The 15885-nt window shown below is 32.1% G+C and overlaps 1 protein-coding gene across 1 annotated transcript; it reads left to right on the plus strand.

Annotated features, from left to right (window-relative positions):
* Positions 1 to 1108: 1108 nt before the first annotated feature.
* Positions 1109 to 10560, plus strand: LOC117682834 (methionine aminopeptidase 2-like). The gene is made up of 12 exons (XM_066081343.1): positions 1109 to 1282; positions 2501 to 2575; positions 3026 to 3085; positions 3467 to 3572; positions 4054 to 4159; positions 4322 to 4377; positions 5681 to 5862; positions 6455 to 6549; positions 7021 to 7116; positions 7370 to 7474; positions 8764 to 8879; positions 10008 to 10560. The coding sequence occupies exons 1-12, from the start codon at positions 1135 to 1137 to the stop codon at positions 10258 to 10260; spliced, it is 1398 nt and encodes a 465-aa protein (XP_065937415.1). The 5' UTR covers positions 1109 to 1134; the 3' UTR covers positions 10261 to 10560.
* Positions 10561 to 15885: the final 5325 nt, after the last annotated feature.

Below are 15885 nucleotides of genomic sequence, written 5' to 3' on the forward strand. Positions count from 1 at the left end.
GGGAGGTACGTATTTAACTCCTGTTTGTTGAAGGCGATAGTCTTTTATACGATATCACCAGCCCCGTAAAGTGAAGTGATGGTACAGGTTGTTTATATTTAAAAATAGCGACTCTCGATCTCAATGTACTCGATTTTCGGTAACGTGTTCCCGAGAAAGTCTGAGGCATGCAATTAAAGAGACGATATCTGTAGTAAATTGCATGAAGAATTTAATGGTTCTAATTGTTGTTATGATAATAAATAGGATAATTATGATTAATAACCTCTGAGCAATGTATGCTTTTCAATTTCTGTACTTACCTTTTTCAAGTATTGTTTGTCTCTATAAAAAAAATTAAATTATTGTTTTTTTTTTATAATTACAATTTTTGAGAATAATTTTCATAAATTTGTAGCTTATTCGAAATAGCTATATATCTCAAGGTTCAAACAATGTTACTTCTTTAAATGCTATTTATATGAAAATATTCCAAAATCTTGTCAGATTTGAATACACAACTAAAATGGTTTTGCATTCCAATCGATATGAAAGTATGTTTATTATTTCGTTGAAAAATTGTGCGAGGTATTCAAAGTTGATTCTGAATGATAAATTTTTAAAGATGTCAGATTTCCCCATTATAAATCCTCAAAAGCATTTGTTCTCGTTCATGTGGATTTATCAGCATAATAATAGATTAGGGATCAATATAAAAAAAAATTTGGGAATTTTTTTCTTGCATCGATTTTATTTGGGCTTCTTTAAAGGATTTAACTCTCTGTGTATGCTCGTTAAATCCTGAAGAATTACAAAAACGATTACTTGGGACATACTTAAAAATAAAACGTATATTGTTAGTCTTATTCGGTATATTACGTAGTACGATATTTTTTAGCCGGACGTCTCTCTAAAAATGACAGACCACTGTACATGATTGTGGATATATAAACGTTATAATACGTAGGAACATACATGTATATATACCCAGGTTACTACAAAAAATTAAATTGCTTGTCGTTTTTACAATCGTTATGGCGAGTTCTGCGATTATAGCGATAACGCTGTTCCATAAAATAATTTATAAATTACCATGATATCACACATTTATTACATTCTGAAATGTCATTAGTAAAACCTTTGAAAAAATAAAGCATGGCCGACACAAGCTCTGTGGCGGATGAGACTGTTAAAAATGAAAATGAAGAGCAGGAAAATGAAGATGACAATGAAGTTGTAAATGATGAGGAAGGAACTGAAGCCCCCCAAAAGAAAAAGAATAAAAAGAAAAAAAAGAAGACAGGTAAGTTGATGGCACAGTGGTTTGAAGTTTACCTGTTTACTATTTTTGTCGTGACCGATTTCTGGTTATCCCAAATTTGGATAAGGATATGAATTTTTTTTTGATACATCCTATTATGAGTTTGCATCCTATAGCAATTAAGTACTATCTGGGTACAAATCCCCCTAAAAGAGATTGTATCTCGGGAACGACTTCTCCTGGAGACGTGCAATGTTTATTTTAATATTTTTATACCTGATTGTTCCAACGTAATATATTTTTTTCGTGATTTTATATGAACATAGTTTATAGATAATACAAACAAAAAGTTCGAATAAAAGTGGTTTTTTTTTTAAAATTTGAAACGCCTCTTCACCATATGGTATATCATATAAATAGTGCCTGTCTGGGAGGGTAACTGTTGAAATAGACACCCCGAGAAATCCATTGTCAACCTCTGCTTCGCGTCGGTTGACAATGGTTTTCTCGGGGTGTCAATTTCAACAGTTACCCTCCCAAACAGGCACTATTTATTTTATTATACTGAATGTCTAAATTTTATAGAAAATTTTACTGCTTTTATATAGAAATGAAGTGAATTCTATGGCGAACCGTACGCGCATAATTTACGCGCATGTAACAATTCATTGTGTTACCCGTTGCCAAGTGTGTTGCTAACGCAGAGGGTAATAGAACGGATTACCAACTGCGTCTAAACCAATCCGATTTCAGTATTTAACATGAAAGTATAATAAATTATTTTATCCCACGAAAGGCTGTCTTACATGTATGTAACAGAATGGCATTAACGATTAATCAAATGTCGTTACACTTTTACTGTAGTAGTGAAATGAGTTTCATTATGCTGCATGTATAGAGTCATAGCATGTCCAAAGACCAAGTGTGACTAAATTTGGTAGCAAAACCCAGAACAGGATTTTCGAAACTGAAAAAACAGGGTTTTTGTCGATTGCTGAAAAAAATATCTACCGACTAGTAAGAAAATAAAACAAAACTACGCAGAATGTAATATGATGGATTTTTTCATGGCTGAGTTTAAAGGAATCAGTGGTCTTTGGTGTAGAGTACATCAATTACTTTATTCTTGACAGTTTATATCCTGTTCGTTGAAATAGCGGAATTCGGGTGTCGTATGCATAAAAAGACAAGTGATACATGAATGTAGATTTATTACCAGGCCATTACATTTCTATCAACAATTATTTATTTTTATTTCAGAAGACTTACAGGGAAAAGTCAACGGAGTTGCTGATGATTTGGAAAAACAGAAGATCAGTGATGCTCAAGGGGAAGGTACTAGGTTTATACTCTTGTAACTTGAATGAAAAGTGACTGTTGTCAAACTACAACTTAAAACATATTATCAATCTAAATAATTGTTTTGTTAAATATTAATCAGCATATTTTTGAGTTCAGACCCACAATCAAAGATCTGTTGGCTCAAGTTGTTTTGCTGGAAACTCCTGGAAACAATTCCTTCTGTTTTAAAATAATTAAAAAAAAAAAATCAGGCTTAAGCTCTCTGAATCATGCATTAACGTTTTGTTACCCAGACATACTTAAATGAAAGTTGCAACTTATGAAAAGCAAAGAAATACTATAACGTCTCTGTATTAGTCAATCAATGACCTTATTGGCACAATATATGATGCATGCCATAAATGCTCTGTATGAAAAATCTGATTTAAAAAAAAGTTGTTGGCCTAATAACATCGTTTGTAATTGCAAAGAGTTTGATTGTAGGAGCCAGTAAAGAAGCTGGTGAAGGACAAAAGAAAAAGAAGAGAAAGAAGAAGAACACGGGTAAGAGTGCCCTCTAAAATCTGTACAACTCTCTATATTCCCTGTCATCAGTGTGTTATTGTGAAAGTTGCAGAAATGTCATGTACCAGACCTATAATTTAGTGTTGTAGAAATTAAGACTGTATGTGCACTCTAATATATGTCTATAAATGAATCACAGACCTATATTTTGTCAGCTGTAATGGATGTACATGTTTAAACAGTTAATAGCTGATACAATAGATAATCGAATACACCTTTCTTTTCAGCACATCACCCTGTGTACATATCGCATTTGCACAATTACTTTGATGTGTAATGTACTATTGTTTCCCTGTACGTATTTTGCTGGTATTGTAACTCTAACAACTACAATATGTATTTTATATCTTCATCATATAGGACAGAGACAACAGACTAGTCCCCCAACCATCCCAATATCAGAACTGTTTCCTGACGGGAACTACCCAGAGGGCGAAATAATGGAATACCCAGTAGTGCAAGAGAGGTAACTCCTACCATAACCACTGTACAGAAAAACAAGACATAATCATTGACGTCCATTCATTTAGGCCTAAAAAAACTGGTTCTCTCTGTTCTGATTGCCGTAATCCTATTTATGGTTGCTCAATATTTCATTTCTACTATTCAATTTTTCTTGCACTTCTACAGTGCAAAAAAGTTGTAAAATTCTTGATTGTATTAGAGTAATTACTTACAGATAATCCTGTATTTAGAATATTTGACATTTAGGTCATTCCATCTAGATTAATATAAATTGCAATATAGCTGATGAGTTTTATGTTTCAAGATGTTCAGTTCAAGTGTGATGGCAATTTAATTGATTTTATTGTAAATCTAAAACGAGACAATTAAATTACTTCTACGACTTATAGTAAGAAGGTTTTCTGAGTCTAGAAAATGTACAATTTTGTTTTTTTTCTTAGATATATTATGTTTATTTCTGTATATATATTGTTTTTAATTAGTACAACAGCTAAAGACAGAATGACAAATGAAGAGAAGAGAGCTCTGGATAGGGCCAATAATTACATTTACCAGGAAGTCAGGCAAGCTGCTGAGGCCCACAGACAGGTAGAGCAGAGATTTCTGATGTTATTAGCAGAAAATTCATTGTTTTGTATTTAGTTCGAAAAATTCAGAGATAGATAATGCAAACAAATTTTCAGGTAGACACAATTTCAGTTTGAGTGAACATTATCCAGTTAAGATGTTAAAAGTCTCATTTCTTTGTAGACAAGAAAATACATGAAAGAATATATTAAACCTGGAATGACCATGATTGATATTTGGTAAGATTTATATACTTCAGTTTATATCTTGTTATTTTACTTTGTAGTATTTAAGTGTTTGTCTTTTGCTATTCAAAGCACAATTTACCTTACTTGTCAATGCCATTGCATGTATCATAATGTAATTTAAAAATCGCAAGTTTCAAACATCAATTACAAAGCATGGTGGTAGGTAGATTAATGTAGATTTCAAAATGAATTTATATATATATATATATATATATATAAAAACATTATATACAAAAAACGTCTGAAGATTTTTAACAATGAAAGCGCTTATGTTTTGCAGTTAGTGTTGCTTTTTTCTTTTATTATATTTTTACCGGACACTGAGAAAATACTTTTGTGATTTGGATATATATATATATATATATATATATATATATATATATATATATATATATATATATATATATATATATATATATATATATTTATCTATATCTTTATCTAATAATAATAAAATGCTCTCTTTGATGATTCATTCGGAATTTGAAGATAGCGCCATTGCAGAAAAAATATATAACCCGCGTTAGGGGGTTATGTAATTTTTTTCTGCAATGATTGCTACCTTCACAACCCGAATGAATCATTAAAAAAGCCTTTTATTGTTTATATTAACATCTTACTTTTAACTCATTAATAAATTGAGCGTAAAAGTAAGTAAAATACACTTAATTACTATTAACGTACATAAGTACGTTAGCTAAAAGAAACAGCCAAATCGTCTACTGTGAGACTTTGAGTCTGACATCATCGAGATTAATTCGTGCAGTCCGTGTTTTTTCTTAGGTAGTTGTAGGTCTTGACCAATCGATAAACAGGGCGTGTCAATTTCAGCCACTGTAAATTTTGACCAATCGATAAACGGGGCATGTTTATTTCAGTCTGGCTGTTTCTATAGAGCTATGAATTAACTATAGGTTTCCGTAGGAAATAGAGGGAATAATACTTGGTATATATATACTGTGGTTTCATTAATATTCTAGGATATCAATTTTCGTGGATGAAGTAAAAATCACAGTTTCAATTATAGGTAAATTCGTGGCCAATGAACCTATCAATATCAAATGTTAATAGAAATTGCACTTCGATGAACATTTGATTTCTTGGATCAACTATTCAACGAAATCCACGAAAATTGGTATTCAACGTATATGATGAAACCACAGTATATATATATATATATATATATATATATATATATATATATATATATATATATATATATATATATATATATATCAAGTTAACAAGATATTGTAACTATAAACAAAGATACTGACTGCTTCTCTTTGTGCAGTGAGACGTTGGAAACCTCGGCCAGGAAGTTGATCAATGAGAACAAGCTGGAGGCGGGGCTTGCGTTCCCGACAGGGTGCTCCCTGAACCATTGCGCTGCCCACTACACGCCCAACGCTGGGGACCCCACTGTACTGGGGGTCGACGATGTCTGCAAAATCGACTTTGGAACACACATTAATGGTTGTCATTTTGTCACAATTTAGCAGCAGAATTAGATCTCAATAAGAAATTTGGGTTGACGGACCGAAGAGAGTTCGTCCATACAAAAAAAACCCTGTATTTATTGTGCATAAAAAATTGCGTGAGGATTTAGGCCTATTAAACTTATTTACGAATATATTCTGTGAAAATATTTACTATGGAGCTACAGTTCTGCATCTAGTTATATTTGTAAAATATCTTTTAAAAAAGATTTGATTTTTTTTCTGTCCTCTATGATAGCCAATTTCTTATAAGGGAACTTTTTGCTTTTTAAAAAAAAAAGTATTATTACTATTTAAATATTTCTCTCAACCCTCTATGATAGATGAATTCGTAGGGAAATAAAGATAATTAAAGACTTTGTATGCATCAATTTTTTAATGTATTTCAGGTGAACTTCAATAAAGTTTTACATATGTAATGTCATATATCCGTATGAAAGAAAATAGGCTATTGAATAAATTTTAATGAGGAATCAGTTCAAAGAAAGTACTTGTAGAGTGATTGTTAAATGCATTAAAGATAAGACACTGTCTTAAACATTTTATAAGGTTTTGTTTTTCTTTTTTAGGAAGGATAATAGACAGTGCATTCACCTTAACTTTCAACCCTAAATACGACAGATTACTTCAAGCGGTCAAAGATGCAACTAACACAGGCATCAAGGTATATTGTCATGTATAGATAATGTATGCTGAGTTCTATCAATCAGTTTATAGAGAACGGAATTAAGCACTATCCAAGAGTTTATATTTAGTCGGATCAGGTGTGCCACGATACAGATAGGAAGGAAGTCATGCTCTGAGGACATTTAACATAATCATTGACTAAATATAGATGTCATTTATCTGTAACCACTACATTTACATGTAGATCCGCTAAATAAATACCTTTCATATGCACATTTATCATTGGTGATCCAGTGATTATTATAAAAAAATTACCAATTATAATACGATGCATTAAAAAAAGTTATGAGAATGTAATAATTAATATTGCTTATTCATATGAATAATCATTAATCTTAAAAATCTTGTGAGAACTTTCTGAATTGATATGTGTTTTATTATTTTTCAAGTTTATGCAGGATAAAATGTGGTTCATATTAACTTTTTGTGCATGCATGTTTTTGTATAGGAGTCGGGTATAGATGTGAGATTATGTGATGTTGGGGAGAGGATTCAGGAAGTGATGGAGTCTTATGAGGTTGAATTAGATGGCAAAACTTATCAGGGTATTTGGTCTTGTTTTTAACTCCATAATGGTATAACATGATTTTATTTATATGATGAATAAGCATATAATTTAGAATTTTAATTATTAGAATTTTTTGAAAATATGTATACATTTAGAAATAGATGCAAAAATTATAAAAGATAACGGTTGATGAGGTAAAAAACACCAGATAATTGATGATGGATAAGGTAGATATGTATTTGTTTTACAAAAATGACAATCCTGCTTCAACATGTCTATTAATTTTTTTGTCAAATCCATACGCAATCTCAATGGTCACTCCATCAGTCCGTATAGGATCCATGCCGAGAAATCCGTCCCCATCGTAAAGGGAGGGGAGGCCACAAGAATGGAGGTAAAAAATGATGCAATGATGCTTTTTAGAGAATAAACTTTTCATACAATGTTCACCGTTCCTTATCCCTTGAAAATTATTTTCTGACACAATAAAGTTACAGTTCCAAGAAATATATATATTTTTTTTAATTTGAAAATAATTCTGCTTCCTGTAAGCAACAATAATTGATTCCTCACTTTTTAGCTCACCTGAACCGAAGGTTCAAATGAACTTTTCTGATCACCCGTTGTCCGTCGCCTGTCTGACCGTTTGTCTGTTCGTCCGTTTGTCCGTCCGTAAACTTTTCACATTTTTTACTTCTTCTCTTAATCCACTGGGCCAAATTAAATCAAACTTGGTACAAAGTATTCTAATGAAAAGGGGCTTCTAAATTATTAAATACTAGTAAACGGCACAACCCTTTTAAAGGGAGATAATTGCGAAACAGTGAAAATAGGATGCATGTCTATAAAAATCTTTTCCTCAAGAACCACTGCACCAAAAATGTCAATATTTACATCTAAGCTTGAATGTATATAAAGTGAAAATTTAAATTCTTAAATCGTGACCCCCGGACCAATACTGGGGCCCCAAGAGTGGTTCAGAGTTTGACATAAAAATATATAGGGTAACTGTTTGAAAAGTAATGTTTCTCAAGAACTACAATGCTACAGGTTGTGAGATTACTTTGTAAGCATCCTCCTATGATGTAGATTCTAAATTGTTAAAAACGGTACCCCCGGACCAATACTTGGGCCCCAAGAGGGGTTCAAAGTTTAACATACAAATGTATTGGGAACATGTTTTAAAATCGTCTTTTAAAAACTACAATGCTTAAATTTGTGAGATTACTCTGCAAGCATCCTCAAATATTGTAGATTCTAAATTGTTAAAAAAATTGTGAACCCCGGACCAATACTGGAGAACAAAGAGGGATTTGAAGTTTAACGTTGAAATATATTGCGGGAAAATGTTAAAAAAAACGTTTTCTTAAGGAAAACAATGCTACAACTTATGAGATTACCATGCAAGCATCCTCAAATAATGTAGATTTTAAATTGATAAAGTCTTGACCACCGGACTAATACTGGGACCTCAAGAGGGGTTCAAGGTTGAACATAGGAAAATGTAAAAAACAAAAAAAACAACAACAACAAAACCAAAAAAAAAAAACCAAAAAAAAAAAACCCTGATAGAGCTATTGTTCAGGTGAGTGATGGCCCATGATCCTCTTGGTTTTTTTTTTTTAAAAATAATGGATAAATATTTGATGTATTAATGCATGAAATTCAATTTGTTTGTAACAGGAAATGGAATTTTATGCCATAGAGACTTTTGGAAGTACAGGAAAAGGGGTTGTCCATGACGATATGGAAACATCCCATTACATGAAGAACTTCGAAGTTGGATACGTCCCTTTGAGGTTAGAACTTATTAAACCACCTTTAAAGAAGAGAGAGCGTATTGCTTTGCTGCTCTCTGTCGGTCAGTTGTCCACCAACAGTTTCCGTTCATTTTCTTTGTTGCACATACTTTGTATACAGAATATCTTAGAAGGTCAAGTTCTGTTTTGCGTACGATCAAGCAATTTTCGACACAGTTATACCCCTTGGACTTCGAAAAAATTCCAATTATTTGCAGTTTCCGTTCATTTTCTTTGCAACGGTTGCACATACTGGTATGCTTTTTAAATTTAGTATAAGAATATCTTGGTCAAGTTTGGATTTGGGTACGATCGAGCAATTTTTGATAGAGTTATGCTTCTTGGACTTATTATTTGCTTTCTATTCATTATGTCTGCAAAGGTTCAACAAATTAAATTACTGATATATCATGAAAAACATGTTTTTTTTCCAAATATGTGATATAGAAGACTGTTTCTTAAATGGTCTTGAATTAAGGTACCTGGGTTACAACTCCACAATCACAATATGTTGACCAAGACATGTTAGACGCATCATATTTGATAGGTTGATGCATCTCAAATAGTGACGGTAGATGACCTCTATTGACTTTAAATTCAAAAGGTCCATTTTATTCCATGCATAGTGCCCATAATATATACTCCACATAATAAAGGTTTGTGACCCAATGTATGTCCAAGGGAGGGAGCAATTAAGTGTTTCACAAACATTGTGTTTTATTTTTGTGATACAAAGTAAAATTAGGATGATCAAATGCCAGTTGAAGCTAGCGCTGTTTTAAAAGTTGGCCCTTAATTATTTACACAGAATCTAGTACTGCATAGAGGAAAATATTTGCCCCCTTTAATTTTTGCACTTTTGTCCTCGTTGTCAGCGGGCGCATTTAAGACCGGGCGAATTTCAATGTCTCAAATTGCCTCTCTTTAATCACAACTTTTGTGACGAATGCAAGATGGGGCGAAACCGTTTGCAAGAGTAGAAGGGCGGAATGACACACGATGAAATTAACCCTGTATACAGTATATTAGTAATTTTTTTAATTAATGAAAATACTATGTGTTAATACCAGACAAAATATATTCTATTTTGCCAGTAGTATTAAAGGTTTTATTACTTCTCATCAACAGGGTACAAAAGTCCAAGCAGCTGCTAAGCGTGATAAACCAGAACTTTGGGACATTAGCCTTCTGTCGGCGCTGGCTGGACCGACTGGGACAGACTAAATACCTCATAGCACTCAAAAACCTGTGTGATGTGGGTATCCTGGACCCCTGTCCCCCTTTATGTGACACCAAGGGGTGCTACACGGCCCAGTTTGAACACACCATTCTCCTCAGACCCACATGTAAAGAGGTCATCAGCCGTGGTGACGATTACTAGAAACAAGAAGGAAGCAACCCTGCTTTATCTGTTCCCTGATTAGTATTTTTTTCCTTTAAAGATTTTTATTTGTTTCATTTATTGTTTTCATCAAGACTGGCAGTTAATGATATTAATAAAAAAACTCTTCAGATAAACGGTTAACTTTGATGCATGTTGAAAATTGATAAAACAGGAATTTTTTCAAAAACATAAACATTTTTTTTAAATAATGTCAGGAAATCATAATGGAGGAAAGTGATATAATAGGTGATTGAAACATAATTATGCAATGCGGAATAAAGACTTATCAGAATTGTGTCTAATGTTTTTTATTTATTTTTGGTTAACAGTGTATCGTTAAGTACAAGGCATCTATAACACACTGACGTGACTAGCCCCATCACGTAATGATTCCCGAGAGATTGAATAAAAATGGATACCATTGTTTTCGAATTGAAAATCTCTTATCAAAAAGGTCAAAACTAGACATTTCACTTGAACCCTCAAATGATGATGAAAGTATTTTTGTATGAATTTGCAAACTACTGCACATTGATTAAATAACTTTGCAGCATTCTGATTTCAATACTTGAAAAGCAACAATCATATCTATCAAAGCTGTTTTTAGAACAATACGAAATTGAATAAGTATAGGCAATATATTAGTGGTCACAAAATACACACTGAGTTTAAATATTGCTATAAAATATTTATTTTTAGAATGACCTTAAATTTAATTGTCTGCCTTGTTCGTGCTGAATTTCTCTGGTGACACTAAGAATAACTAGTCTGGTTACAAGATTAACTTAAAAATAAACGATTTATATCAAAATACTACATGGATACAGAGGAATAGTTCCGAAAATTATATGATTTACGTCACTCCCTAAATTCTTATACCTCCACGTCTAGGAAACTACTTCTTCATCTTTTGTTACTGATGACATGGTCAATCAGGTTATTTGGTATGGTCATGTTGATGCCATGATGTCCTGTGAATATCTTTGTGCCTAAATATTTTACCGTCGATCATGAAGTCCATTTCTTTACCAAAGATTCACAACATTGATCTTTCCATATGTTATCCAATTCCAATTTATTACTTCGTGCTAGGTGTGTCTCATATCTGAAAGCTGGGTAACATGGGTGAAAGTGAAACGTAAGAACGTATCAATTTGTTTTTACGTTTTCTAAATGACCTCGGAGCAGCGTATGCTTTTCGGTTTCTTTCCTTACATATTTCAAGTATTGTTTATCTTTTTTAACTATATAAATAAACTATTGTTTATTCATTGTTACAATTTTGATATTAATTTTCATAAATCTGTAGCTTATTCGAAATAGCAATACATCTCAAGGTTCAAACGATGTTAATTCTTTCAATGCTATGAAAATGAAAATATTCAAAAAATTTCTCCTTTGTAACGCACACTTAAGGTTGCAATGATTGAATACACAACTAAAATAAAGTCGACGGGAGTTTTGCATTAATATTGCAATCGACATGAAAGTATCTCCAGGGATGATTACGTTAAAAAATTGTGTGAGGTATTCGGAGTTGATTCCGAATAATTAAAGGTGTAAGTTTTTCCCATTATAAATTCTAAAAAAAGTTTATGTTATTCGTAAGAATAGATTAAGGGTAAATAAAAAAATCTGTGAATTTTTCTCTTACATCGATTTCATCTGTACTTCTTTAAAGGATATGCCTTTGTGTGTATTCTCGATAAAATCCTGAACAATTACGGAAACAGTTACCTTGGACATTCTTATAATGAAAACATGTATTATTAGTCTTATTCGGTATATTACATAGTACGATTTTTTTGTTAGCCTGACGTCTCTCTAAATATGACGGACAGCTTTAGATGATTGTAGAAATGAAAGTAGTAATATGTAGAAATGTACATGTATGTGTAATAGCTTGGTGTTAACAGAAGTTGAAAACTCTGGCTAAGGGTTCGATCATTATGTTTATTTAGACAATAAACAAGAGAACTATTAAAGTTCAAACCCTGTAATAGGAAGTACTTATATTAATGTATATCAAATCATGACATAAAATTTATACAAATTAATCAAATAAGTTATTAGCTATATATTTTTCTTATAATAAAAATAAATACCACATACCTATAACAATACACAAGGTACCCAGGTGGCCGGTGTAATGAAGAATAATGACCCCCGTAGAATAATGACCGGGGGTCATTTTTCGACGTAGAATAATGCCCCCCCCCCCTTTGCTGAAGAATGATTGGATTTTTCTGAAGAAAAAAGACCCAGGGGTTATTTTTCTTCATGTTGAACATGAAGAAAAATGACCCCCATTGAAAAATGACCCACCCACCCCCCGTAAACATGAATAGAAATTGGTTACACCGTATCCAAGATATGACTTTGAAATTTACTTAATTTTTCACTCTGTTCAACTGCCTTTGAAGTTATAAACACCGAATTTGTAAATAAATCGCTGTTTATAGTTTTTCATATCCGTAGCAGGCACACACAAAACACTCTTATATTGCCACAAATTGATTGTTAACAGTTACGTCACTTCTCTCATCGACATACGGCGGGAAATGACGCAAATAAAGACAGATTCATACACAATGAGGATATTATGTGATAAATAACGAACAATAATCATGAAAGAATAATTGTTGTAATAATATAAGCAATATTCACTGGTGAATGAATTGTCAATCTTAGAATGATACATGTATATATCTTTATGGGAAAAGACTAAGGGGACAAGTAACGTAGGAATATGAATTCTTCTTATTTAGATTTCTTGAGGAAAGTGATTTTTAAAAAATCATTTTGCCCTAGTTTTGTTTTCTTCTACGTGATACATGAACATCAATATTCTAAATATTTGTTGTACTGTTGTATTTGTGATCATGAATAGACTTTATTCTTTTAGAGCAAATGTGTGAAGAGTACCTGACTATAGTAAATCTTAATACATAATAAACACTGATCTATTATAATAAGAAAAGATTGTTTCTAAAAGTGTTCATAAGAGGTTAGGGCCCATGTTAGGGGTTTATAACACACGATCACACGATCTTTATTGTATCCAAAGTTACCAATGCTCATACAAACTATTGTTGCATTAATCATCTTGATATATACTAAACTTACTAAAGTATGCCAACGATAAAGTAAAATATATTTTCTCAGTACTTTGACGATTTTCCTTATTGGCTGTTAACCTCTACTGGCGTAATGGCTGCTGTCAGTGCCTACTAACTTCAGCTTGGTTATAATGCCTAACGGTGGAGTAAACTTTTCATAATTTTGGTTTCATCATTAATTCCGCGTGATGCACTTGCATACCCAGTAGTTTGTAATAGTGGAAATCCTCGATGCAGGTATAATTCATGAATAATAGGAAGAATATAAAAGATGCGAAGGCGAAGCGCGAAAATGCGAAGACGAAAGTGCCAAGTTGCGAAGGAGAAGAAGTGATACTACTGTCGCTTCTTTGCCTTTGCAACTTCGCACTCTCGCCTTCGAATCTTCGCGCTTTCGCCTTTTTAGCTCACCGAGACGAAGTATAGGGGAGCTTATGCTATACTCCCGGCGTTGGTGTCCGGAGCTGGTTAAAGTTTTTGGTGCAGGTCCTGTATCTAAGCTATTACTACTTCACCTAACCTGAATGGATGGTGAGTCTTATGATACAGATGCACCTGACAGGCATGGATGATGAATCAGAGCCATAGGTTTATGATGCTTGATGAGGTTTAGTTTTTCGGAACAGGTCACATGTTTTATAGATGATAGCTTGCATAGTTGATTTAACTAAATTATAAATGAAATGCAGAGGTTGCTTCAGATGCAGAGCCTGATCTCCATTATCAAGGATGCTAAAGAAATCTCCTACCTCACACAAACCTGCTTGATAGATAGATGTAGTTGTTGTTAAATGATATAACAGGATTCCTATGATATAGTATTGTATGATATGAAACACTATTGTTTAATAGGATACAATATAATACCATATGCTATTTTGTAAAACGTTATATGATACGATATAATATTGTATCATTTTTTTTTATATTTTATGATATGATATTGTATCATGATATTGTTCGGTATAGTATTGTATATTATGATACAATATTGTATAAATTATATTGTTTTATTAATTAATTATTTAATCTTATTACTATTACATATGATATTGCAAAATATAATATTGCATCCTATGATATAATATTGTATATTCTATGATATTGTATCATACAGTATTGTATAATATGATATTGGTTTCTGTAATATAGAATTGTATCAAATGAAATTGAAAATATTATAAAATATGGTATCATGTGATATTTGTATAATATGATATTGGTTAATATGATATATTATCATATTACATGAAATTGTATTTTATGATGTTGGGATATATATTATTGTATCATATGATACAATATGTATAATATAATTGTATTATATAATATTTGTTTTTATTCCATGATATTGTATCATTTGATATGATACAATGTTGTATCAAATTATTTTGTATCATATAATACAATATCATATTATTTATCAAATATGATACAGTATCATACAATACAATATCATATTATATTATACAATATAATAACACATGTTTCAATGTTATGATGTTTTTATTGCAATATGATATTGTTTCAATACTATATTGTATTATGTTTTATGATATTATATTATTTGATCAAATACAATCATGTATAACACAATACAATGTCAGATCATACGTTACAATATCATATCTCACAATTTTTGTACGGTATATTATGGTATTATATGATATATATTGTAAGTATATAGGATGCAATTTTTAATTTTATATCATTGTATTGATTAACATATGATCATATGATTATCATACAATTTTTTAACAAATCATATACGATAATGTGTCAAAACAGAATCCATGAATATGCAAGATCATAAAGGATGGTTTTCATATAATATGATAACGGTAGTCTCATAAAGGATGGTTTTCATATAATATGATAACGGTAGTCTCATAAAGGTGGTGCCTCATAAAGGTGATGCCTCGTCTCGGTTTGTAATCTGTGATTACTTATGTTTTATAATTGCGGAGCTCTCTATCGTTTAAGGGTTCCGAGGCATATTTTGGAAATTTTATTTTTATAAAATTAATAAAATTAAATTATTCAGGGGGATACTGTCCGGACCCCCTCTCCCCTTTTACAGCGTGAAATTATAAATATTGAATTTTCCCTGGGGGACGGACCCCCTCTCCCCCCTCTAGATCCATGCATGAGCAAGGAGTGTCGCATAATGAAATTAGAATGCTACTGTGTTTGGTCCACGGTAAACAGACGGCTGGTAAGTGATAGGAGTCTGGAAGTGAATACATGTATGTACACATTATGGTGGACATTAAATTTTGTGTGGAGTATATAATGATTAGGCATAGCCAGCACTGGTAAAAATATATGTCACATGTACACATAAAAATATTTATAAACATTCATAGTAAGCACGATGGCCTAGCGCATGCGTACCAATAAATAGCCTGGATTACTCGAAAAACCTTGGCGAGTACGGTGCTTGCATTAAATTCTATGTAATCGACCGAGACTTGCTGAATGCAATAAAAAAAGGCTAAGGCGA

The sequence above is a fragment of the Magallana gigas genome, chromosome 4 (assembly GCF_963853765.1).
Source record: "Magallana gigas chromosome 4, xbMagGiga1.1, whole genome shotgun sequence".
Taxonomy (NCBI): Eukaryota; Metazoa; Mollusca; class Bivalvia; order Ostreida; family Ostreidae; genus Magallana; species Magallana gigas.